This window comes from Geotrypetes seraphini, chromosome 1, assembly GCF_902459505.1.
Source record: "Geotrypetes seraphini chromosome 1, aGeoSer1.1, whole genome shotgun sequence".
NCBI lineage: Eukaryota > Metazoa > Chordata > Amphibia > Gymnophiona > Dermophiidae > Geotrypetes > Geotrypetes seraphini.
In genome coordinates, this window is record NC_047084.1 from 82,674,222 (window position 1) to 82,698,857 (window position 24,636).

The 24,636-nt window shown below is 42.5% G+C and overlaps 1 protein-coding gene across 1 annotated transcript in view; it reads left to right on the plus strand.

Moving 5' to 3' along the window:
- Nucleotides 1–21,834, plus strand: part of MBD2 (methyl-CpG binding domain protein 2) — a 170,118-nt gene extending 148,284 nt beyond the window's left edge. Inside the window, exons 6-7 of the mRNA XM_033934245.1 lie at nucleotides 16,007–16,148; nucleotides 21,588–21,834. Coding sequence (XP_033790136.1) covers nucleotides 16,007–16,136 — 130 coding nt within the window. The 3' untranslated portion in view covers nucleotides 16,137–16,148; nucleotides 21,588–21,834. The remainder of the gene's footprint in view (nucleotides 1–16,006; nucleotides 16,149–21,587) is intronic.
- Nucleotides 21,835–24,636: the final 2,802 nt, after the last annotated feature.

A 24,636-nucleotide genomic window follows, 5' to 3' on the forward strand; every position in this document is an offset into this window, starting at 1 on the left:
TAGGTGTGTCATTCTCGACAAGTGGCTAATCTCCCCATGGCTGTGAGCCTTTGCAGAAGGAATCCATTTTGGATATTTATGTAACCCTCCTACTTCACTTCACGTAGGAGGCTCAATGGTATTTCACAGGGTGATGGCTGTGTTTTTGCCTCCCCTCTCCCAGTTTGGTCCGTGGGGGTGGAAGCTCAGTCAGACACTGGGTCCGACTAGCATCCTGAAGATCCAGCATTGGAGGACATTCTTAATGGGGCTGTGATTTCTTCTCCCTTTCCAGGTACTATTGAGGCTGAGGCAGGCTGCAGCACATTACCAACACAGACCACAGTGAGTAAGGCTGTTACATTTTATGAGGTGCATCGGGGAAGCAGGGGGATCTGAAATTCAAGAATTTCCCTTATGTTCCCCCACCCCTAAAGTCCTAAATTCGCTATTTTTTTACGTTTTATTTTGTCGTTTTTTGGCGTCAAAATCCTGCCAGCAGCCATCTTGGATTTTAGCAGTCTTTTCTTTCAAAGTTTCCTGCAGCTCCAGAACTTCTCATTTTGCCTCAAAACAGGTAGGGTTGGAGTCCTGGGGCTCTTTTACTCCTAATTCATACCAGGAATGCACAGATTGTGCACCTATTCAAACCCTCGGCTTTGCTGGATCTCATTTTTCAGTACCTCCGAGAGTTAAATTTTGTACTTCCAGCCGGTCCTCTCTTCTTCCTCCTCCCTTATGAGTGGAGTGAGAGTTCAGTCTTCTGCGTTTTCCTGGTATCCTGACATTAATGTCTTAGTCACAGAGAGGTCTCTCTCAAGGTGGTGAGAGTCACGTCTTGGCTGTATCCTATGGCACAGGAGTACCAGCAGCTGTTTACTCAGCCTCAGGTGGATTCCTTCATTGCACTAGTTACTTAGCATACATCTCTTCCAAGTAAGGGCGGTCTGTTGCTCAAGGATATGCAGAATCACCAAGTGGATGGAGGTTCTCAAGAGCTTTTCGAGGCTTTGACTTTGGGAGCCAAAGCAACCTCAGCAGCGTCCTTTTATGACACGTGCCTATCTTTTCAGGTTATGAACTTTGGAGTGTGAGGGCGCAGCTTATTTGATCTCTGCCCACAGAATGCTCTGGATTAGACAATGGGCTGGGGGACTCCACTTCCAATGCTACTCTCAGCGGACTCCCTTTTAAGGAACATTTGTTATAAGGAAAGAGTGTGGACGATCTTATGTCATGTGTGATAGATCATCAAATCAAGACCCTTCCTATTAGCAGGCCCAGAGCCTCTAGAGGCTCAGGGCACTCAAATTTTTATGGCTTCAGTGGTCTCAGCAGTATTCCAGGTTGGGGGCTGACTCTCAGCCTTTCTACAGGCCTGGATTCAGATTTCATCCAACACCTTCCATATCAACTCCCCCTCCCCATTGTCTATGTCCTGTCCATGTACCGCCCCATTTTTATTTTAACTATTTTAAACTCTTATTTTAGTATTGTAAACCGTAGAAACCAAAAAAATGACCCCAAAATATCCACAGAGAAGAAAATCCAGAAGAAACCAAAAGAAACTCTGTGGAATGACGATGTTCCTCAATGGACTTTATTTGAAAATGTCAAAGTTCCAAAGGTACATTAAAATCATCAACATAAAATAAAATCATCCACATAAAAGTAAATTCATCCACATAAAAGCCTTAAAGGACCTAGTCTGCTAGGGATGCAGGACCCAACACGGTCCACATTTTGACAAAAAGTCTTCTTCAGGGGTCCCTGGGGGTCCTATAATGGTGAATACGTGGGAAAGCTAATATGTGGTGAGCCAGAAATGAGACACTGCTTGCATTTGTGAGAACTGAAGGCACCATTCGGAGGGCGGCGCTGGCCCAGGCAGGCGGGCTGAAAACTCATGCCTGCTGGTCAACACTGAAAGCACCATTCAGAGGGCGGCGCTGACACACCGCTGGACCACCAGGCAATGGGAGACATTTAAGGAGGTGCAGGATAGGACTGGAAGAGGCGGCGCGGGCCTTACTGGGTCAGACCAATGGTCCATCAAGCCCAGTAGCCCATTCTTATGGTGGCCAATCCAGGTCACTAGTACCTGGCCAAAACCCAAGGTATAGCAATATTCCATGCTACCGATACAGGGCAAGCAGTGACTTCCACCGTGTCTTTCTCAATAACAGACTATGGACTTTTCCTCCAGGAACTTGTCCAAACCTAGTACCTAATAATTCATAGTTCACATTTAAATGATTTGCAATATATCAAACTTAAAAAACCCACACACTTAAGTGGTTTACATATAAAGATAGACCTGATGAAACAATTTGTAAAGGCTTTGAATAAAGATGGTTCGTGCATTGAATACGTGGCGCATATGTTACCTGGACTTACCATGGAATTTTCGATGGTCCACAGATTAGACAACTTATAAATGATCCACATTTCATAGCATCAGTGAATAAAATCGAATCATGTCCTGGTCTTCATTTGTTCTTGTTGTGAAAAACTTTCTTGGCAACAAGAAGACAGACAACTGCACACAATTAATAGAGGATATGCTCTTTCATTTCAACAGGCCTGACTGTAACATGAGTGTTAAAGTCCATAATCTGCACAGTCACTTAGATCGCTTTCCAGAGAACCTTGGTGACTTAAGTGAAGAGCAAGGTGAAAGATTTCACCAAGACATAAAAACAATGGAAGCCAGATACCAAGGACGATGGGGTGCACACATGATGGCAGACTATTGTTGGAATATTTTTCTTATAATTTTTAATATTTTCCTTCACACTTAAAAGATATTAATTTAAACACTACATTAAAGTATCCTGATTTTTTAATTGGCAAGCAGAGTGAAGAATGGTATGTGGCACATGTTCTGTATCTCAAAAACGAGCTGATAGGAGAAAACTGGTGCTATTTTTGGAATCAGATCAAATAAACCCAGAAACAGGTCTAACATTTAAGGTACCAAAATGAATGTTGGCCAGTATAATAATAAACATGCATTTACCCTTTCCAGCTCTTACATTTTACTCAATTACAAGTAAATAATCTTGATTTAAATTAACAAATGCCATTTCCAGTGGCAGAATTACAGTGACAAGATGTTTGAACGACAATACTTGAGTCCTTATGCGGGTCTGCCACTAGACCAGACATGGGCAAACTATGGCCTGCGGGCCAGATCCAGCCCGTTTAGTGTTTTAATCCAGCCCGCAAAGCACTCGTTTTGCACATGGGCCGGACCAAGAGCATTAGCCGGCGTTATGCCAGGCCAGCTTCCTCTCTCCCAGGGGCGGGAATCCTCTGCCCGCCTCTTGTGTGTTGCAGGTTTGCAACTACTTTCCACATGCCCTTTCCCCGTGTAGAAGCTTCCCCATCTCTCCTCCTCCTCTCTGCCAGGGGTGGCCATGTGGCTCCTTCCTGGCTGAGGACAGGACTGCACCTACTGGTGCGTGGGGCTGCACAGGTTGTGGAGGATGCCAGAACGAGGCTAGAGTTGCCCTGGAAAGCCTGCGCCGCATTCCATCCCATTCATGCTGAACAGCTATATTGGAGCACAGTAGGGCGAGCCTGGAGTTCAGAGTGCTGGAGGATGGCGCACATGCTCGCTTCTCACCATACTTAGCAGCGGCGATCGGGGCCGGGAAGCTAAATGGTGACCGGAGACTTCCGGGACTCTGCCATTGGCACTCGGGGAAGCAGGGCTGCAGCTGCCCGAATCCGCGTTGCACAAACTAGGAAGGCGAGGAAAGTGTAAAAAAAAAATAAAATCAATTTCCACTATGGGAAGTGGAAAGATGAGGGGAGAAGTGTAGAGTACAGCTCTGATCGCAGCCTAGGCAAGGGGGGGGGACTTTAAATGCAACAAAATCCATCTCAGATTTTCTCAGTAGGGGGTAAGAAGAGGAAGGAATTGACTTTAGGGGCGCACCTAAAGGGTAGTAGCTAGGGTTGGGGTGTCTAAGCTAGGGGATTGAAGGAGATGCAATGATTTATACCAGGAAGTGATGTAACCCCCTCCTCATTTGCATGCATAACAAACTGACCAATAGAGAGGCCAGGTGAGGCTGTAGTCTAGGTCATTTCAAAAGTTATTTGTTTAGGTATGCATAGGGATCAACATACTTAGTGTTATTTTGCTCCCTGATCTAGCCATACTGTTCTGAATGTGAATAACATTCAGAACAGTATGGCTTGATCAGGGAGCAAATTAACACTTTTCTATTCAACATTGCATGTGTACTGTAGATATGAAAGTAGCTGCTGAAACACAGATGCAAATCTCTGGGTGCTTTGAAAGGAAAAGTAATCTCACATTTTCCCCGTCAGAACCTGGAACAAAGTCTGTAGATGTTACCATGAGCTTGGCAGCTAGTTTTCAGACGTGCTCCCTGAATTCTTTGCATCATTATTGTTCTATAGTTCTGTAAGTGCTATTGATTTCTGCTGTGTTACACTGTGTCTATGAGCTCTTTAAATGTTGTGCTAATGAGTGTGTTATATATTGCATAGATTTATGAGGAGGAGGCATAGAGGCTCATAATCAAAACTTTGAAATGTCTAAAAACCTGCCCAAAGTGAGCACTTGGATGTCCCAAGTGCCGACAATTAAAACCGACTTTCTGGACGTCCAGCAGCACTTCTAGACCGCTGTGTATCCAGAGTTCAAAGGGGCATGTTGGGAGGTGTGTTATGGGTGGACTTCGGGCAGGCTTAGACCTGGATGTCCTGCAGCGATAATCAAAGCTTTCCCAGGACATCCTAGATGAAACTTAGACACCAGCAGTTAGACCTGTTTTAGTTGCATCTAAGTGCCCCAAAGCTGCCCAAACTAACCAGATGACCACTGGAGGGATTAAGGCATAAGAACATAAGAATTTGCCTCAGCTGGGTCAGACCAGAGGTCCATCGTGCCCAACAGTCCACACCTGCGGTGGCCCATCAGGTCCATGACCTGTCATGTTATCTTGATTTAGCCCTATAGCCCCCTTGTTTTTATCTATACCCTTTCCTGTATTCCTCAATCCCCCTATCCTTCAGGAATCCATCCAATCCCTCTTTGAATCCCCGTAGCGTACTCTGCCCGACCACTTCCTCCGGGAGCGCGTTCCATGTGTCCACAACCCTCTGTGTGAAGAAGAACCTCCTGGTATTTGTTCTAAACTTCTCTCCTTTCAGTTTCTCCGAGTGCCCTCTTGTGCCTGTGGTTCCCCGTAGTTTGAAGAATCTATCCTTGTCTACCTTCTCCATGCCCTTCATGATCTTGAAAGTTTCTATCATGTCCCCCCTAAGCCTCCTCTTTTCCAGGGAGAAGAGCCCCAGCTTGTCCAGCCTATCAGCGTATGAACAGTCCTCCATACCTTTTATCATTTTCGTAGCTCTTCTCTGGACCTTCTCAAGTATCGCCATGTCTTTCTTGGGGTACCACTTACTCCCCCAGTGGTTACCGACACCCCTCCCACCACCCAAAGATGGGGGGCAATAACAGTATATTGAGGGCTTGCCATCGGCTGATCGCAGCAGGGGAATCCCCATCAACTGAGCCGGTTTCAAGGTTTCCTGTCAGCTCAGCTGATAGGGATTCCCCCTGCTTAGATCAGCTGAACTGGCAGGGAGATTCCTGTCTGCCTCATAGGCATTGATCCCATCCAGTACACCTCCAAACTAATAAATAACAGATAATAAAGAGCCGCTAAGCCCTACACCCCTCCCCACAACATCTCTTCAAATATTTAGGAAACGTCTTAAAAAACTATCTATTCACCAATGTGGTGGGAATTTAAGATCTTCAAGCTAAATCATTCTTTTATAGTGTTCTCATGCCCACTGAGAGACAATATAGTTCTGGGGCTTGGCTTGGACCTGAAGTGAAGAACTGCTATATCTTTTTCCTATTTTTAAACTTTCATAACTTATTTCCTACATTTCTATATTGTGATCTACTTGTTTTATTGTAAACCACTAAGAATGTAGTTCCTAGTGGTAGTCTATCAAATCATAAATAACCTTAGAAACTATCTAAAGCTTTATCTGCACCAATTTATTTTCTGGTACATACGAGGGATCTTCAAAAAGTTTCCACGCTTTTATTTTTTTTTTAAACACTATTTACTGAGTATCTCAAAAGCAAATTACATCGTTTGCCACATAATCACCCTGTGTTGCAATACATTTTCCCCATGACATTCTATGATACGCCCTTACCACTTCTCCAGCCTTGACCATTTCCCAAGAAAATATGAAAGTGTGAAAACTTTTTGAAGGACCCTCGTATTTATATTATAGCTATTTGATCAAAAATTTTAATCACAATTAATTGCCTGATGAACAATTTTGATCATTACATTACATTTGTGATTTCTATTCCGCCTGTGCCTTGCGGTTCTAAGTGGATTACAGTTAAAAGAGATCAGGACATTACCGAGAGAATTACATTACAACGATTTAAGTAAATTACATGTTGCGGTATAGAAATACAAGTATAAGATATCTGGATTTATCGATAGAATAACTTGACAGGGTTCAAGTAGTTACAAGGTTCAGTGGGGAAAACAATATAGGCAACTGAAGAAAGATACCTAACTTTGAAGGAATCAGTTAAGTGGATACCTAAGGGAGATGCTTATTTAGGAGTCTGGATATTTTTGGTAAATGAGGTTCAAGGAGAAGACTAGTGTGTTATTTGCTGGGGAGAGTGCATGTGCGATTGGGGAGGATCACAGTTGATCACCACCATGGCACTATCCAGGCTGTTAAATGGATAGTGGCTGCACCTTGGCATATTTTGTCTTTGGTGCACACGCCCCGTTCTGCCTTGCCGGCGGCTCTTCGGGGGAGTTTGTTGTTGCACTCGCTACGCGTTATATGGTCTTATGTGTTGGACTCCTGGAATGGTATTCCCTCGACTACTAGATACTTACCTATTCAGGGGAATCTGCAATTCAGCCCGGGCATGGAGACTGCTAGTTTTCGTAAATTGGCATCCCGGGACTTCACGTTACTTACCCATGTTCTCCAGGCAGATGGTTCTTTACTGTCCTGGGATGCTCTGGTCCGGTCGGGTGTTTTCTCTGTGGGCGACTTTCTTGCGTTTCGGCAACTTCATCATTATGTTCGATCCCTCCCCCGAGCCGCTTTGGCTTTTCCTATTGAGGACAGATTTGCGGCGCTGCTGGATCCCTACTTGGAAGATGGGTTTACAGTTTCGGGTCTTTATAAGGACTTCCATCGATTATTGGGTCCGGCTGACCGCGCTGTCCTACACGCCCGTTGGTGCCAGGATCTGGGGATAGCACGGGACGCGTTAGATCTCCCTTCCTTGATTGCAAGAATCCCGGGAGTTTCCATTAATGCAGATCTACGGGAGTGTCAGTTTAGGGTTCTTCATCGGGGCTATTTTACGAAAAGTCAGTTATATTATTCGGGTTACACGGACTCTCCTTTATGCCCTAAGTGTCTCTAGCAACCCCATTCGTTTCTCCATGCCTTCTGGTCATGTGTGAACATCAAACGTTTTTGGCGGCAGGTTGTCTCTTATGTGGAGGGCGTCTTCGGCAAGGCATTACCTTTTTCTGCCGCTGGTCTTTTGCTGGATAAGTATGAGGCCTTCCGCTTGTCTGATTCGGGTCAGCGGCAGTTTATGAGACGGGTGGGGGTCTTGGGGAAGAAAGTAATTCTATCTGTTTGGATTGGGGAACCTTCTCCATCCTTTTGGGATTGGAGGAATCGTTTGCATGCTCTGCTGCTGCTGGAGTGTAAAGATGCGTCTTATAGCTTACGACGAAGGCGACTCTTTCTTCGGATCTGGGATTCTTACCTTTTTTCATTATCACCACGGGCTAGAAGTGACATTCTAAATTCCTTGTGATCTTTTCTGAGACCTGGGCTTGTGTTCCATCCTTGAGGGGCGCCAGGTATACTTCTCTTTCTCTTTCTCTTTCTTCTTCTTCTTTCTTCTCTTTCTTCCTTCTTTCAGTGTTGGTGTTACTCATTGTCTTGGGCAGTGGGCTATCTGAGTCCAAGCCTACTGCACTCACTTTTTCTCATTTCAGGCTAGGGGGTTTGGGGAGGGGGGTGGTGTGGGTGGGATTGTTGGATCTCCTATTTTGTTTCTGATGTTTTCTTCTGTTACTGTGGTTCTGACATATTGGTCTGTTCTGTGTTATTGGATAATAAAAATCGATTCAACATAAATGGATAGTGGCGTTATTCTGTCATCTACCCAGTGCTAACCTGATATGGAACTGAATATCAGATATGGGAGATGAAGTTAGTTTTACCAATCCCTCCAAAGCATCCCCCAAGAGCATCTGACCCCTTCTAAAAGCCTCTCCCCAAAAGCATCCATCCCCTCTTCCTGAAGACCTCTTCCCCTCTTTTCTATAGACCCTCCTGGGTCTATCTTAAGGATGCTCTGGTGATCTAGGATGGGGCAGGCAGGAATGGTCCCCACTCACTCCTGCCACCGTCAGCTCCAAGTTCAAAATAATGGCCACAATTTGCAGCGATAGTCTTGGAGGGGGGCAATATTTTTACAGAAGGGGTCTTTGGGAAGTTGTTTTTTTTTTTTCCAGGGGAGAGGAAGTTCTTTAGGAAGATTATAGAGGCTCTTCAGGCACTGTAGTTAGCATTACCTGTGTTAATTTTAAATCGCCATTAACATGTGCACATTAATTGCAAACATTAATGGTGATTAACCAACAATATTAATTTATATCTCATAAAAAAGGGAAGGCAAATTAAAAAAGAAAAAAAAATGCCTAGGTTACTGGCTGCCTGAAAATTGCCTGGAGCTTCCTTACCTGCTTAAAAGTATATAAGAGAATTCATGATGCATAGACTTTTTAGGAGGGTAAGATGGAGTTGTTTCTGGGGACAATTATAGGACAGGAGATTGAAATAACATACAAGATTACATTTTCAAACTTGTATGCATTATTGTTAAGGAAAAGGTATCTCCAGAAATGGCATGCACTTTTTTGTATTTAATTATTCACCTTTCCAAACCAATACTCAAACTCAGGTACAGTAGGTTATGAAGGGCAGTGTGACTTACCGAAATCATAAACGTAAAAGATAGACAGACTAAGGACCAAATCGTCTACATAGGTCATTTTCAAAAATAAAAGCTGTTTTTGAAAATGGGCATTTTCTCTACTGATTAGACTTAGGGCTCCTTTTATCAGGCTACGCTAGCGGTTTAACGTGCATAATACCGCACGTTAAACCACCGGCCGCGCTAGTTGCTAACGCCTCCCTTGAGCAGGTGATAATTTTTTGGCCAGCGCGGGGGTTAGCGGGTGATGAAGCGTCAAGCGCGTTAACCCCGCTAGCACGGCTTGATAAAAGGAGCCCTTAGACATCCTATCGAAAATGCCCCTCAGTCTGAGTTTTCTCCAGGGGAAGGCTGTTTAACCCTTTCAGGACCAAGGGACATATTTGTCCCATAACTTTAAAATCCTATACATTTTGATTGGGATAGTCTACAGTTCTAAATTTGATATGTACGGATTCCATATGATACTGCCTTTATGTAAACAAACTGGTTCCGACATTCATTCATTAGCGTCGTTGCTAGATTGACGAGAAGATTCACTTGCCACACTGTCCATAAGCCAGAAGTGTGATTTTTTTAAATAAAAATAATGATATTTCACAAAAAAAATCAATTTTTTGGCATCTGCAAGCCCTTTTTACCATAAAAATGTCGTCAAAACCACAAAAATTGGCCTACGATCCTTATGGTCCTGAAAGGGTTAAGGGCAGAAGGGATGACTCAGTGGCACCGATGTGGCTGTTGTTTTTTTTTTTTTTTTAATTTGCTAAATGAAAATGAATGCAAGTTGGCAAAAGATTTTGGTATTGCTCTTCCTCTGGCTCTCTGTAACTTTGGGAAAAGTTAAGTACTTGATCTCCTGAAGCTTCTTTGCTACCTAGGTGTGATTTGGTAAAAAGCATAATAGCATGTTTACTTCCCCCTACACCTCTGTGAAAGCTGACATGTGGAAGAAGTGTTCAATTTGGTAGTCTGACATAGAGGATAAGTTTATTATCCCAGGACAAGCAGGCAGCATATTCTCACTGTGAAGAGGCCTGGTTTGGCGCATACTACGCAGAAGCGTTAGCAGGGCGTGACAGAGACCTCCCTAGTTCTTATATACATGCAAACACATTTAAAACTTTGAAAAAGTCAGGATAATTAATAAAAGACCAGGAAATCGATGTGTAGCATAGGAAAATGGGAATTTCATATTTATGTGATTTGTTTGGTGAAGCAAGACCATAAGGGAAATCAGGACACATTTCTAGAGGTATGAAACTGCCTCCATGTTTCTGTCTCTCTCGGTCTGTCTTTGTTCAGGATTTTCCCGCCTTGAGCTTCATGGGAAAATTGGCAGAAATTAATGTAAACAAAAATATGACTTTTAAAACTTTGTTTTGAGTTTAAAAGACATGTAAAGGAATTTCCTTTGTCCAAATTTAAGGACAGCCTCTGTTAATGGATTGGCTGACAAATAATGATGTCATGCAGGACAAAAGGTACATATTGAGGAGCATCGAATTATCGAGTCAGGAAGGCCAGCGTTTGGCATCTGTAAAGATCTCCCGGTGACGTAATAACCTTTTGAGAATATGAATAATTAATAAAAAATAATATTTTGGAACCTTTTACGTCATGTGCCATTTGTCATATTCATTTTACCCACCCATGAGCAAACCTGGCTGCTCAACTGATGGATGTCGGCACCAACGGAGCCCCGGTACGGATACTTCAAGAAGTTGAAAAAGCTTTTGACGCCCGCACTGCGCATGCGCGAGTGCCTTCCCGCCTGATATAAGCGTGCAGTCCCTCAGTTTCATAGTTTTCGTGGAGCTAAGAAGTCGCGTTTCAACGGCTATTGAAAATTTTTTATTTTGCTGCCTTCCCGCTCTCGCGGTTTTACTGACTTTTTGTTAGTTTCTTCTTTTCTGTTGTTGATAGGTTCATTTTACAAAAAAAAAAAAATAATAATTAATTATACTGTTGTCAATTTTGCCTAGTGGGGCCTTATGGATCGCCATTTTGTTTTCTCCCCTCTGCATGGCTCTTGTCCCAGGCTGGTTTTTCTGCCCACTTTTCCTCCACGCGGTTGTTTTGTTGTGGAACTTGTCTTCACCGACATCCTTCTATTATTTTAGCAATCTCGGGACCTTGCTGTTTTTTTTCTTCCCTTGCTTTTTTCCTCTTCAGCATATTTTTCATGTGTATTCTCCAGAAGCAGTTTTCCGTCGACGCTGCCAGGAATCCGGCACCAGTCGATGCCAGTGATCCAGTACCAGGAATCCGGCACCAGGCGACGCCAGTGTTTCGGTACCCAGCGTACTTCTGGCACCGCTTCTCTGGTCCTCACCGACTGTGATACTTTATCTTTGGTAAGTTGGTTTTCTCCTTTAGACTTCAGGTCATTGTAACAGTGAGTCTAATCCTGCCGACCTTTTTCAGTCCTATCTCTGGCTCCGCTTCGACGTCGATGACTGTCTTGATACGTGCATGTTCATCTTCGAAGCGTGGAGCGACACCGATGGTACTGATCATGAGCCAATGGTAGCGGTGTCCCTTTCTTTTCTTCTATTCTGGAGCCACACCTACCGGTCATGGACCAAGGGTACCGGTGTTCTTTTCTTTCTGCTCTGGAACGACACCACTGGTACCGGTCGGGGACCAAGGGTACCGGTGTTCTTTCTTTCTTTCTCCTCCGGGAGCAGCACCAATGATACCGGTCATGGCCCCTGGGTGCCGGTGCTTTTTTCTTTCTACTCTGGAACGACACCATCAGTACCGGTCATGGACCAATGGTACCGGCGTCTTTTTATCTTTGCTGGGGCATGACCATCGGTACCGGCCATGGACCAGCTGTGCCAGTGTCCTTTTCTCTCTGCTTGGGAATGACACCATTGGTACCAGTCAGGGACCAACGATGTCGGTGTCTTTTCCCCTCTGTTCCAGTAGTGCTGGGTGCCTTGATACCAGTTTTTTTCATCTAGGGAGTGTTGCATCATAGTACTGCGTTGTATCCATTGGTACCGGCTCTTCATTTTTAAAAGTGTTTTCTTTCATGCCACGATTTCAATCAGCGTCGGCATGTTTTTTTGCTGTTTCTGTCGGTGATGTCAACGATGTCGACTTCTCTCTCGACGTCATATTACTGTTGTCATGTCTGATTGATGTCGCAGTCCATATCGACATCCAGGTCGATGTCGTACTTTCTTGTTGACATCGACATGTTCAACTGTGATTCCAGTTGTTTGGGTTGTCAGCCCTGTTGACATCGTCTCTTTTAGTGCTGCCCGGTTGAGTTTTTTGATTCTGGGGACTTTTTTCTCTTGGGTCTTCTCTGCTTTTGACGACTCCTATCCCATGACACCAGTTGTCGTTGCAGTTACCGGTGTCTGTATTGTTCTGGTATGGGAAGGCTTTGCAGTCCTCAAGCTGTTTTCAGCCTTAGACTTTGACTTCTTGATAGTCTTGGCTTTGCCTGATTGAGAGGTGTCTTTTAGAACTACGCCCCATCTCTTTCTGAAGTGGTGGGTGCTTCTTCATCACATATGCTTTTTTCCCTTGAGTGGGGTTCACAAAGCCTTCAAAATTGCACCATTAGGGAATTTTCTGTAAATGCATTCCTCTGGGAGTTGACTTTGTATAAGTCATTTCTTTCCCTAAGGAATTTATTTTCCTTCCTTGTCCTTATCTCCTCCAGGGTGGTTTGCTTCCCTTCCTGGATCTCTGTGGGGACTTTTTGGCATGTCCTATGAAGTAGTTCCCATGTATCTTTGTTTCCTTCCTGGTAGAGTTCCTCCTCACGACTAGTTTTTTCTGGGCAGAGTGGACAAGGTTGGGGTCCAGTTAGCCAAACCGGCTTGCTAGATTTCCCTACTGCCTGAATGGTTTTCCTTGGCATTCATTGGTGTACACATTCCATGTAGCCACTTTTCCATTTGAGTACCTGTTTTTTGCAGATCTGTTTTTTACGATCTGGTCTCCATCATGAGTGTCTGTCTTTATCATTACTCAACAGGTCAAGTTATTGAATATGTCTGATTTGGGTACCAGGTGAGGGCTTGTCTCTCAAAACTTGTATATCTTTGATCTCCTCTAGTCTCTATAGAGGTTCCCTTTTCTATTTGTTACCTCCTTGCATGGTCTTCATGCTTGCTGCATCTACTTTCTCCCTAGGGGATTCATATGGGCGTTCTATAGGCTCAGTGTCTTTCGACTGCCAGGCACCGGATTTTTCCCCATTTTTTCCAAATGTTTTCTAATGATATTTTTCGGACCTCCTGATTTTTATCATCTACTCTGTCCTCAAGTCCTCCTTCCTTGCACAGTCAATTCAGGGGTTTTACACTACATGTAATTGAGCAAGGAGTCTAGGGCTCTCTCCTCTTATGTCAGGAGACCCTGTTTTTTGTGACCTTGGAGGCGATTGGCCATCTGCTCTTGCTGCTATTCATATGGAGCTGAATTTTCTAGCAGCCATTTTCAGCAGGATTCTTTAATCCTTTTACTCCAGGATTTTTCTTTGTCTGGCAACGGTTCTTTTTCTCCTGGATTGGGCGAGCATATCTTTATATGCATTCCCTTCGCTTCTTCTCCTGTTGGGCTTTTTCATCAAGCTCACGAGAGCTGTTATCACCATGATGCATGGTGGCCCAGTCAACATGGGTTCTCCCTTCTTCGTCCACTCAAATTTTGGGAGCCCTTCCTTCTCATTTTTCTGCTCGGTTCACTCTGACTCAGGCCTCTTTGATTTCTTCCAATCTTCATTGTTTTTTTCTTTGGGGCTGCATCCGTTTCATTTACATCTTTTTCAGCCCGTTTGTTGATTTCTGCCAGGATAACAGCCACTCACCCTTGTTGATATCAAAAGTGGTTTCGTTTTCTTTCCTGGTGTCTTTTTCTCTGCCTGTTTCCACCTTCCTAACCGGTGGTATTTTTTCTTTGTTTGATTCTAGTCTTGAGTCTAAAATTCTCAGACTTCTTTTTAATGCTATTGCATTTTTTCCCTTGATCTGTCGAGGAGCAACCTCTTTCTGATTTCTTCTCTGGTTCCCAGGCTCATGACAGGGTTTTTTTCATGTGTGTAACCACACCTCATTCGTTCTTCTGTCATCTGGACTATTCCTGTGGTTCTTTCCTGGTTGTTGATGCTACCATTTGTATCAATTGTGTCATCTCCACTTGAGTCTTACCTAGAAAATGGTTTTTCCTTATGTCTCTCACCTCTTCCAGGGGGATCGATGAATGCTCATGCCCTGTTAGCAGCTTCATCCTTATCAGTCTTTCATCAAGCCAAGGTGATTCTATGTTCATTTTCACAGTACCTTCTACTATTTTCATTTCGCTCAGCCAGTTCTGTCTGTGTTGTTTCCTGCACCTTGTTTTTTCCTACGAGGATCCTGACTTTATAAGTTTGTCCTATAAGCGTTTTTTTGTCCTCTTTGTTATGCAGGTCGGAGCCACAGTGATTTTATTCTAACTTTTTCTTTTGATTCAACTCAGTTTGGATACCCTATATTCATGGAAACAATTTTTGTTTGGCTGATTGCCTCCCTCTCGTTCTTCTTTACTCAGACTGGCCTGGCACAGGGATATCGTGTCCCAGACCCTAAGTTTGAGTTCTGTCAGCTTTTGTTGTTTTCCTTATAGTTACATTACTGAGGAATTCTGTACAGCTTCCACCTGGTCCTCAGTTCATTCCTTCTCTTTTCACTATTGTCTGTTTTTTTTTTCTCCAGATGGGATGGGCACTTCGGCCATTATGTTTTACAATTGTATTTCTTTGGCCAACTCTCCCACCATCCCATCTCTGTTAGCTTGGAGGTCACCCATCAGTGAGAATATGCTGCCTGTTTGTCCTGGGATAAAGCACAGTTACTTACCGTAACAGGTGTTATCCAGGGACAGCAGGCAGATATTCTCACAACCCACCCACCAACCCGGGTTGGCTTCTTAGCTGGCTTATCTTAACTGAGGGACCGTACGCCTACGTCAGGAGGGAAGGCACTCGCGCATGTGCGGTACGGGCGTCAAGAGCTTTTTCAAGTTCTTGAAGTGTCCGTACCGGGGCTCTGTCGGTGCCGACACCCATCAGTGAGAATATATGCCTACTGACCCTGGATAACACCTGTTACGGTAAGTAACTGTACTTAACTGGCCGCATTAGTGAAAAGTACAAACTAGCTTTTTCCTAGCTGGACTTTGCCTGACTTTCAAAGCAAAAGTGTGCAAGTACTTTGGCTTGAAGTATTACCCCAGGAAATGTATATATACGCATCTATAATGAATAAAATACATTCATTTATTTGAGTGTGCTTAAATACAAGCTCTCATTCTTTGGGAAGGATGTTGCAGGAGGAAAATAGCCTAGTGATTAGAGCAGTTGGCTGAAGCCAAATTCCACCTTTCCCGCTGGCACTGTCAGACCAATGGTCCATCTAGCCCAATATCCTGTTTCGAACTGTGGCCAATCCAGGTCACAAGTACCTTGGCAGAAATCCAAATAGAGACTAGGGAAGATCACTCTCTTCATCCCCTATTTTGTTGGGGGGTTTTTTATCCCCCATAATTGTGTAAAAAATTGCATTTAAACATGTAGTTTGGGGTCCATTGACGTCTTTTGTAGATTCGATATAGTTGTCTTTTATCTTTATTTTCCGTTGTTTTAGCACCCACACATCCAGGGGAGGAGGGAGGGGGTATATCTTTTGTTTGGTATTATTCCCTGATGGAAAATGTTGGAGGGGAGAAGGGTTTTTATTATTTTTGCATTGATACTGATTGATTATAAGTGCTTATTGTGATTATTAATATCTGTATGTATATTGTTTTGCACTTTTTGTTAGCTTTGAAAATTTAATAAAGATTAAAAAAACAAACAAACAAACATGTAGTTTACTTTTAGCATCTCTGAAGTTAGGAATTTTGGCTTTGCTACTGATGTCTGACCAATTTCTAATGGCTAAATTAATTTCCCAGAAAACAGGAAGAACGAGTGCAGCAGGTGCGGAAGAAACTAGAAGAGGCACTGATGGCTGATATCTTGGCGCGGGCCACCGAGACGACAAGAGGCACAGATGTGGAAATGGACAGTGGTGACGAAGAATAAGAAAATGATTAGGTACAGCTAAATGGCAGCAGATGGCAACTTCATGTGACACTACAGTTGTGCAATTTTCTCCAGATTCGCATTTGGCTGCTGCCACTGCACAGTCAGACTGCCTAGGGGTTAAGATTCAGGGGAACAGAACTGGATCAAGCTTGAAGAGAGTTCATTACCAGCGACCTAGGAGATGCCTTTAATTAAAAATGTTCAGCTGTAAGAGAAGTGCTATCGAAAGCTACTAAAACGGGTTTTCATTTTTATATTCTAGCACCAGAAATGAAATTTAATGCCGACTTCTTAAGATAAACTGCACTAAATCTACTTTTATGCCCAGCCTTGGCTTTTCATTATGAAAATTGTGCTGACTTTTTAAAAGCCTTGCCAGACGTGCATATCCTCTGCCCCTTCTCTAATTAAGTTTGTAGCAAAATATTGAAGGTGAACCTCAGTACAAAAACAGAGAGAAAATAGATGAAATATTTAAAAACAATACTTGGTTGGTTACATGCAGGCAAGATTGATTGCTGTGTTCTTGTACCTCAAACACAAGTGGAAAACATGACTTTCCCTGATGACTTTATGAGCTGTATATGTTATTGTGAGTTATGAGTGTATGCGGGTTTAATCTTTTAACTAAATTAGCTAGCCATCTGTGGCAGGCTAGCGTAACAAGGGGAAGAGCAATATGACTGAAGTGTATAGAGTTCTGTTAGCATAGTCTATGGGATTTATTCCTTTAGTTTAGTGAGGGGAGTCTCTGGGGTGTAACCAGAAGGTTGCAGTTTGACATCCCAAATCCTCAGTTAAAAGAGTGAACATGGAACCTTCAAATCATATTTTAAAAGAGCTTCCTTTTTCCTAGAATAAAACATAACATTGTAGGATAAACTGCAAATTGGCACTCTTTCGGATTACATATGACTGTCTCTGGGAAAACAGTCACCAGAAACAAAACAAATGAGACTTTAATGAATTCTATTAGAGCAAACCCCATCTCTTTAAGTGAAATAATAAAGAAGTTCAAACATAACTTTTTCACACTGAATTTGGACCCATGAAATGAAAATCACCCATTCTCAATATTTTGGATCTGCGACTGTAGTCATGTTTCCCCAGAGATGGTCACAGATATTTTTGTTTGTTTGTTTTCTTCTTCCCTTTTCTGTCTTTGCCTTGTTCTTAAATGACAACACGTAGGGCTTAGTGTTTCACCCAAATCATCTAAACCAGGGGTGTCCAACCTGTGGCCCAGTGAAGTATTTTGTGCGGCCCCGGTCAAAGGCGATGCAGTGTTTTCCTCTGCTGATACCGGGTGTTTACCGTCTTGCCGGCTCCCTCCTCTGTCTTGCTGCAGCGTTTACATGTTTGTGCAGCCCCAGAAACATTTTTTTAGACCAATGCAGCCCAGGGAAACCAAAAGGTTGGACACCCCTGATCTAAACCCTCATCCAGATCTGATTTTCAGAATATTCACGATGTACATGCATATCTGCATGTTTTAATTATGTGGCAGGTGAATTTATGTATTTTGGTTATTCTGAAAACCAGACCTTGTTGATCATTCTGCAGAGCCTCATTTGGAAACCCTGGATGGACAAAAAATTCTTTGGCCCATAATGAGCCTTTCTTCTAAAGATAAGTATATAACATTTTTTATTGTTATGGTACATTGAACAAGTGATCTTGGCTCCATTTGCTGCATAATCTATGTGATAAGTGCAGTAATGCATATGAAAGTCATCTAAGCAATATCCGTTTACGAGTGACATTATGGGCTCCTTTTACAAAGGTGTGCTAGTGGTTTTAGCGCGCACTAAAATGCCGCACGCGCTAGCTGCTACTGCCTCCTTTTAAGCAGGCGGTAATTTTCGGCTAGCGTGTGCTATAGTGCACGCTAATCTTGTGCGTGCGCTAAAAACGCTAGCGCACCTTTGTAAAAGGAGCCATATATCTGAGCACTATATTTATATAAACAATTAACTAACTTTATTATTTAATTTTATTTTTACCCTGTGCTATAGCACACGTAATACAATAAGAATAAAACAGAATAAGTGTAATTTGTTGTCCTCTTGAAAGCATAATAGCACAAAAAAGCACACAAACACAAATGAGAGATAACAGCTACGGGGTTTTAACTAATTTTCTGGACTGTGGCAGGAATGACCTGCCGACTACAGTGTTGTGAAAAGATATAGCCGGTGTCGGGCGATGGCCACAATTAGTGTGTTTATATTTTCCAGATAGAGAATGTGAAGGGGTATTTTCAATAGTGCATCTAACTTCAACTTTGGACATTTCCTGAAAGATGTCCAAAGGTTTGGGTGGGGAAACATGCATTTTCAAAACCGCTAGACATCCAAATGTTTTTTGGGAAAATGACCTATTTGGTCATTTTGGTCCTTAGGACATCCAACATTTTTGGCCATTTTCAAATACAAAAACGTCCATGTCCAAAACATCCAAAATCAATCAAATAGTGCAAAATACAGCAATTAAAGTAATTTATAAACCAAAGAAATACATTCACATAACACCTCTCTTAAAGGGTGCTCATTGGTTTCCAGTGGCACATAGAATCACCATTAAAACACTTTTCCTTATATTTAAAGTTCAATCTGTTCACTCGCTCGCATTTATGGACAGATTTTTGATCCCTTATACCACCTCAACGACACTTCGCTCAACCCAGCAGTTTCTCCTTGCAATCTCTTCAATGAGCTAAATTGTGTACGACACTACATGCAAGATCATTGTTTCTGTTGTTGCACCTTTACTGTGGAACTCCCTTCCTATCAATCTGAGACCAGAACACTGTCCCCTCTTTTACTAAGGTGCACTATGCTTTTCAGCGCGCGATAAATATTATCACACGCTAAACGTGCACTAAATGCTAATGCATGCATGTTATCCTATGGACGCATTAGCATTTAGCGCACATGTTGATTTAGCACGCTCTAAAACGCTTAGCACACCTTTGTAGAAGAGGAACTGTATGTTTAAATTCAAATCAGGCCTAAAAACTTTCCGGTTCCAAGACGCATTCATTATTTAAAATACGTCTTCAACCCATGGATATTTCTGTCAGCATGGTTCCTTTTCCACTAGGCCCTTTGCTGCACCCTCTGTCCCTTCAAGTTCCTTTTTCACCCTCTTGGTTTATGCCTCCCCCACCCAAAATTTAAATGATTACCGTTTTTCCTTTTGTATCCATCTTTACCCTATAGTATGTCCTTTTGATTGTTTCCCTTTATTTTTAATTATTTATGTTATTACCTTTGAAGCATTTGTACAAATGTTTTTCATTTTATGTAAACCGCCTGGGTACTTAGGCGGTAGATCAAATACAATAAACTTGACTCGCATCTTAATGGAATGGCCACGCAGACATCCCAACAGGGCAGTGAGACACCTTAGAGCAGTGCCGGTCCACAGAAATTTCCTGCCGGTCCATAGGGCCAGCATGTGCATCAGGCCCAAAATAGTGTTCTTCAACCGCCGGTCCACAGTGCGATCGATGCGGCGTTATCTTCGAGCCAGCTCCCTCTTCCTAACTGATTCAGTGCACAAAGCCAAGGGCAGTGGCTCCTACAGGCATCCTGTGCCTGAACCGGAAGCCTTCTCTCTGACGTTGCAACGTTACAGGGAAGGCTTCCAGATGAGGCATGGGACGTGCAAGGTGCAATTAGTACTATTATGGGGACGGGGTCTGGGGTGGAGATTGGGTAGAGATGGACGGGGTCCGGCCCACGACTTAGCCCAGTGTTCTTCAACCGCCGGTCCACAGAATAATTATTTTATTTCTGCTGGTCCATAGGTGTAAAAAGGTTGAAAAACACTGCCTTAGAGGGTGCTGCTGTGAACTTCACATTAAGGGTGCCAGGTACATATTTCACCAGAACTCCCTTTTAGTATATGGTAAGCCCTCCCAAACTCCCCCAAAACCTACAGTATCTACTTGTCTACCACCTCAATAGACCTTATGGCTGCAGGTGTTACCTATAGGCAATACAGTAGGTTTTGGATGTGTTTTGGTGGGCTCACACTTTCCACCATAAATGTATTGGTTAGATTGGCTTATGGGACTTGCTACTCCTCTCTATGGTTCACTTGCCCACCCACCAGGCTACTTAAAACACCTGTGTGTAGGTCTACTAGGCTTTCCTATACCAGACGCTACTGTTCTGGAGAAAGGTATATACTTTTGTATTCTGAACTTTGTGGGGTGTGAGGAGATCAGTGAGCTCAGGACAAGTGTGTGGGAGTTACTTTGGTCACTTTGGGTACCTTTCTAACACTTATACCCTTTTAAAACAGGTATAACTCAAATTGTATAAATTCCAACCAGGACATCTGCCAAAACATTGGATTACCCTTGCAGAATATCTAAATCTAAGCCTTCCCAGAGCCCGCCCAGACGCCACCCATAAAACTACTCCAAACATGCCCCTTTGAGCTCTGAACATGCAATGACTTAGAAGTCCTACTGGACATCCAGAATGTTGGTTTCAAAAATTGGCATTTGTACATTCTGTCGATTAGGATGTCCAAGTGCCGACTTAGGTAGATTTTTGGACGTCTGGATGTTGTGATTATCAGCCCCATAGATTTTAATAATAATAACATAATAATAACTTTATTTTTCTATACCGCCAACACCCAAAGAGTTCTAGGCGGTTCAGAGGACTGAACAATTCAGTGATGAAACAGAACACATAAGAAGCCACAGTACAATATACCATTTTGTAAAATTATAGTATGAATACTATGATATAATCATCGATCAAGTAACAAATTTTTTGAACAAATAAGTCTTAACTAATTTCCTGAAAGTGCAATAAGATGCCGTCTGTTGAATCATATCATCTAACCAGACTTGAACTTTGCCTGCTTGATAGGCCAAGGTTCTATCAAAAAACTTTTTATAACGGCAATTTGTGGGATTAGGAAAAGTAAATAAACCGGAGTGCCGAGTAGACTTAATCGGACTATACAATTCAAAATGAAAAAAAAGGTAAGACGGAGATAATCCAGATAGCAATTTATAACAAATACAAGCAAATTTGAAAAGTATTCTAGCTTCTATTGGCAACCAGTGCAGTTGACGGTAATAAGGGCTGTTTAAATCATTATAAGCTAAAAGTTCTACATTTAAAGTAGGGGTGGATTAAGTGTTTTCTAAGGGCGGAACTTACAGTTAGGCAGAGAGCAGCAATATGCAGTCACTTTTCATATAGCATATGCATTCAAGTCAGAATGCAAAAATTTTATATAGAATACAAATAGGGAAACTTGAGTTTAAAATAAATCTGCTTTGAGGTGTCACTTTTATAAGGATGCCAGCTCAGTTGGGGTTTTTTGATGGAATGTAAAAATACAACTTAATTCATTTATCCAGGCTAGACGGAAACCTCTCTCACAAAAATGCTTCTTTTTTTCTCCCTCTCTTCACAGGTACATTGACTGATATTTGCACCAAAAGCCAGAGACAATTTTCCTCATCTGTCTTTGCTTCTAAAGAAGAAGATACAGACTCATGCACACTTATAAAGCTTTTTAATAGCAATAAACCAATGCCTTTCTAGACTTGTATTTTTGATGTACATATCTATATTATTATTCAAAAAAGTCTTTATTTTATGTTTAAAAAAAAAATCAAGCAATATCCTGAAACTAAAGTTGGAACTGTTGATACCAGGTAGCAATCAGCTGTGGTAAAACAGCCCAGATTAACCTCTTTTTTTTTGTTACCATCCATTTTTTTTTTTTTTTTTAATTCAGCTTGATGAAAATAAATCAGGATGACTGTTTCCAGACTGAGGGCTGTAGAAACTCAGTGTATTTAAACATTTTTTATACTTCTATTAAAAGAGCAAGGACACCTGTACATTCTCTAGTCATCAGTGTAAAGACAAATAAATGACTGTGCTCACAGAGCGATTGGAGGTCGCTATTTTACGATACAACAGATGATTCATTTACTGCTGTCAGATCGCTTGAATTGACTGATGTAATGCATCAATTTATACAAAGACCCTCGTATGTAGAAAGGTGAGGGAAATGCCCTTTTAGTACCTACCTTTCAAGAAAACCTTTGCTTGAGATATAGTTGCATTTAGGGCTCCTTTTACAAAGGTGCGCTAGCATTTTTAACGCACGCACCGGATTAGCACGCTCTACAGCACGCGCTAGCCGAAAATCTACCGCCTGCTCAAAAGGAGGCAGTAGCGGCTAGCGCGCGTGGCAATTTAGCGTGCGCTATTCCGCGCGTTAAGGCCCTAGCGCGCCTTTGTAAAAGGAGCCCTTTGTAGTCCTTTTACTAAGGTGCGGTAGCTGTTTTAGCACACGCTAAAAATTAGCGCACGCTAAACGCTAACTCGCGCCAATGCGTCCATAGGATATAATGGATGCGTTAGCATTTAGCGTGCGCTGAAACGGCTAGCGTGCCTTAGTAAAAGGACCCCTTAATGTCTGAAATTATTTTTTTATTTTTAGAAATAAAGAGGTCCTTTTATTAAACTGTGGCAAAAAGTGACCTTAGTGCACCCATATGTGGTTTTTTCCTGCATGTTAAAAATGTTTTTGCCACAGCCATGACCTTTTTTTTTTATATGTTTTGTGTTAATGGCCATGCATGAATGTTTTCATTAGCACATGGCCATTAAAAATGTTTTACTGTGTGAGCATTTACCGCCACTCATGTTAAAGGCAGTAAGCTCCCAAGTCTATAAAAGGCGCTTAAAACATAGGCATCATAGTGGCGCTCAGGCGCAGTTTTATAAAAGTTAGCACACATTATAGAATCGTGCCATATTTATGCCAGGGTTATCTTGGCCTAAGTACTGATACTTTAGTCCAAAACAGGAGCCTATGTGAAAAACATGCCCACAATCTGCCCCCTAACCACACTTATTTTCCAGTAGGTGCCTACCGTCCAATAAAGTGCAAGTAATGTTAGTTACAAATTGTTAATTGTCAATTATCAGCACCGATTCAGGGCTCGATGCATTAAAGTCAGCGATCGTCGCTAAATCTGTTTTCACAGCTTTAGTGAGGATCACTTTTACTGACCCGATGCACAAAATGACTCACCGCATGTTTTTCCCCTCGATCGCCCATCAATCACATGGGATACACAGGGAGGAGCCTAAGGTCCTGATATGCTCAGATGTCAGACCTTAGGCCCCTCCCTGTGCATCACATGGGATACAGAGGGAGAGCCCTTAGGTGTCTGAGACAATCAGGGCCTTAGGCTCCTCCCCGTGCATCACATGGTACACCGAGAAGGGGTGGTCATTGGCCTCCTCATTGGCCTTATACTTTATAATATTTTATATATTCATTCAGGCTTAAAGTCAATAAATACCATCTTAAGTTGATACACTGAATGGGGCTCCAAAGTGAATTCAGCGTTTCGCAGAGAAGCTGTTTCAAGGAGCATCACCTAAAACAAATACATTTTCAGTGTACCCTGAAGCACCATTAGTAATTACAGCCATATATATCTAGAAAGTAATTAATTTTCTTTCTCACCATTTAAGTCATCACACCACTATCTCCATGTAGATCTAAAATGGCCGTGGCGTCTCAGTTCTCGTATCAGGACTCACTGCACAGTCAACCAATCACAGAGCACACAAGCAAACACACCTACTTTCATACCAATGTCATCCATTCAAGTTCAGCGTTTAATCCAGGATACACTGAAAATTTGTTTGTTTTAGGCGATACTCCTTGAAAGGCTTCTCTGCGAAACGCTGAATTCACTTTGGAGCCCCATTCAGTGTATCAACTTAAGATAAGTTATTTATTGGCTTTAAGCCTGAATGAGTATATAAAATATTATGAAGTATAAAGTAAAAGACTAATGAGGAGGCTGGCTACTGTAAGCTTGAACTTTACATGGAATATGATGCTCAGGTTTAGCCGCTGAGGCCACTGTTGGATTAGAATTGAATGTTATTCTGCTTTTGGAAGAGTGAAAGAGATACTATAGAAGTAAGTAATATCAAGTTACTTGAAAAACTGAAGGTGGACAAAGCGATGGGATCAGACAGGATCCATCCCAGGATACTAAGGGAGCTCAGAGAGGTTCTGGCGAGTCCTATTAAAGACTTGTTTCAACAAATCTCTGGAGACGGGAGTGATTCCTGGGGATTGGAGGAGAGCGGATGTGGTCCCTATTCATAAAAGTGGTCACAGGGATGAAGCGGGAAACTGCAGGCCAGTGAGCCTCACTTCAGTTGTTGGAAAAATAATGGAAGTGTTGCTGAAAGAAAGGATAGTGTACTTCCTTGAATCTAATGGGTTACAGGATCCGAGGCAACATGGCTTTACAAAAGGTAAATTGTGCCAAACGAACCTGATTGAATTTTTTGATTGGGTGACCAGAGAGCTGGATCGAGGACATATGCTAGATGTAATTTACTTGGATTTCAGCAAAGCCTTTGATACAGTTCCTCATAGGAGGCTGTTGAACAAACTTGAAGGGCTGAAGTTAGGA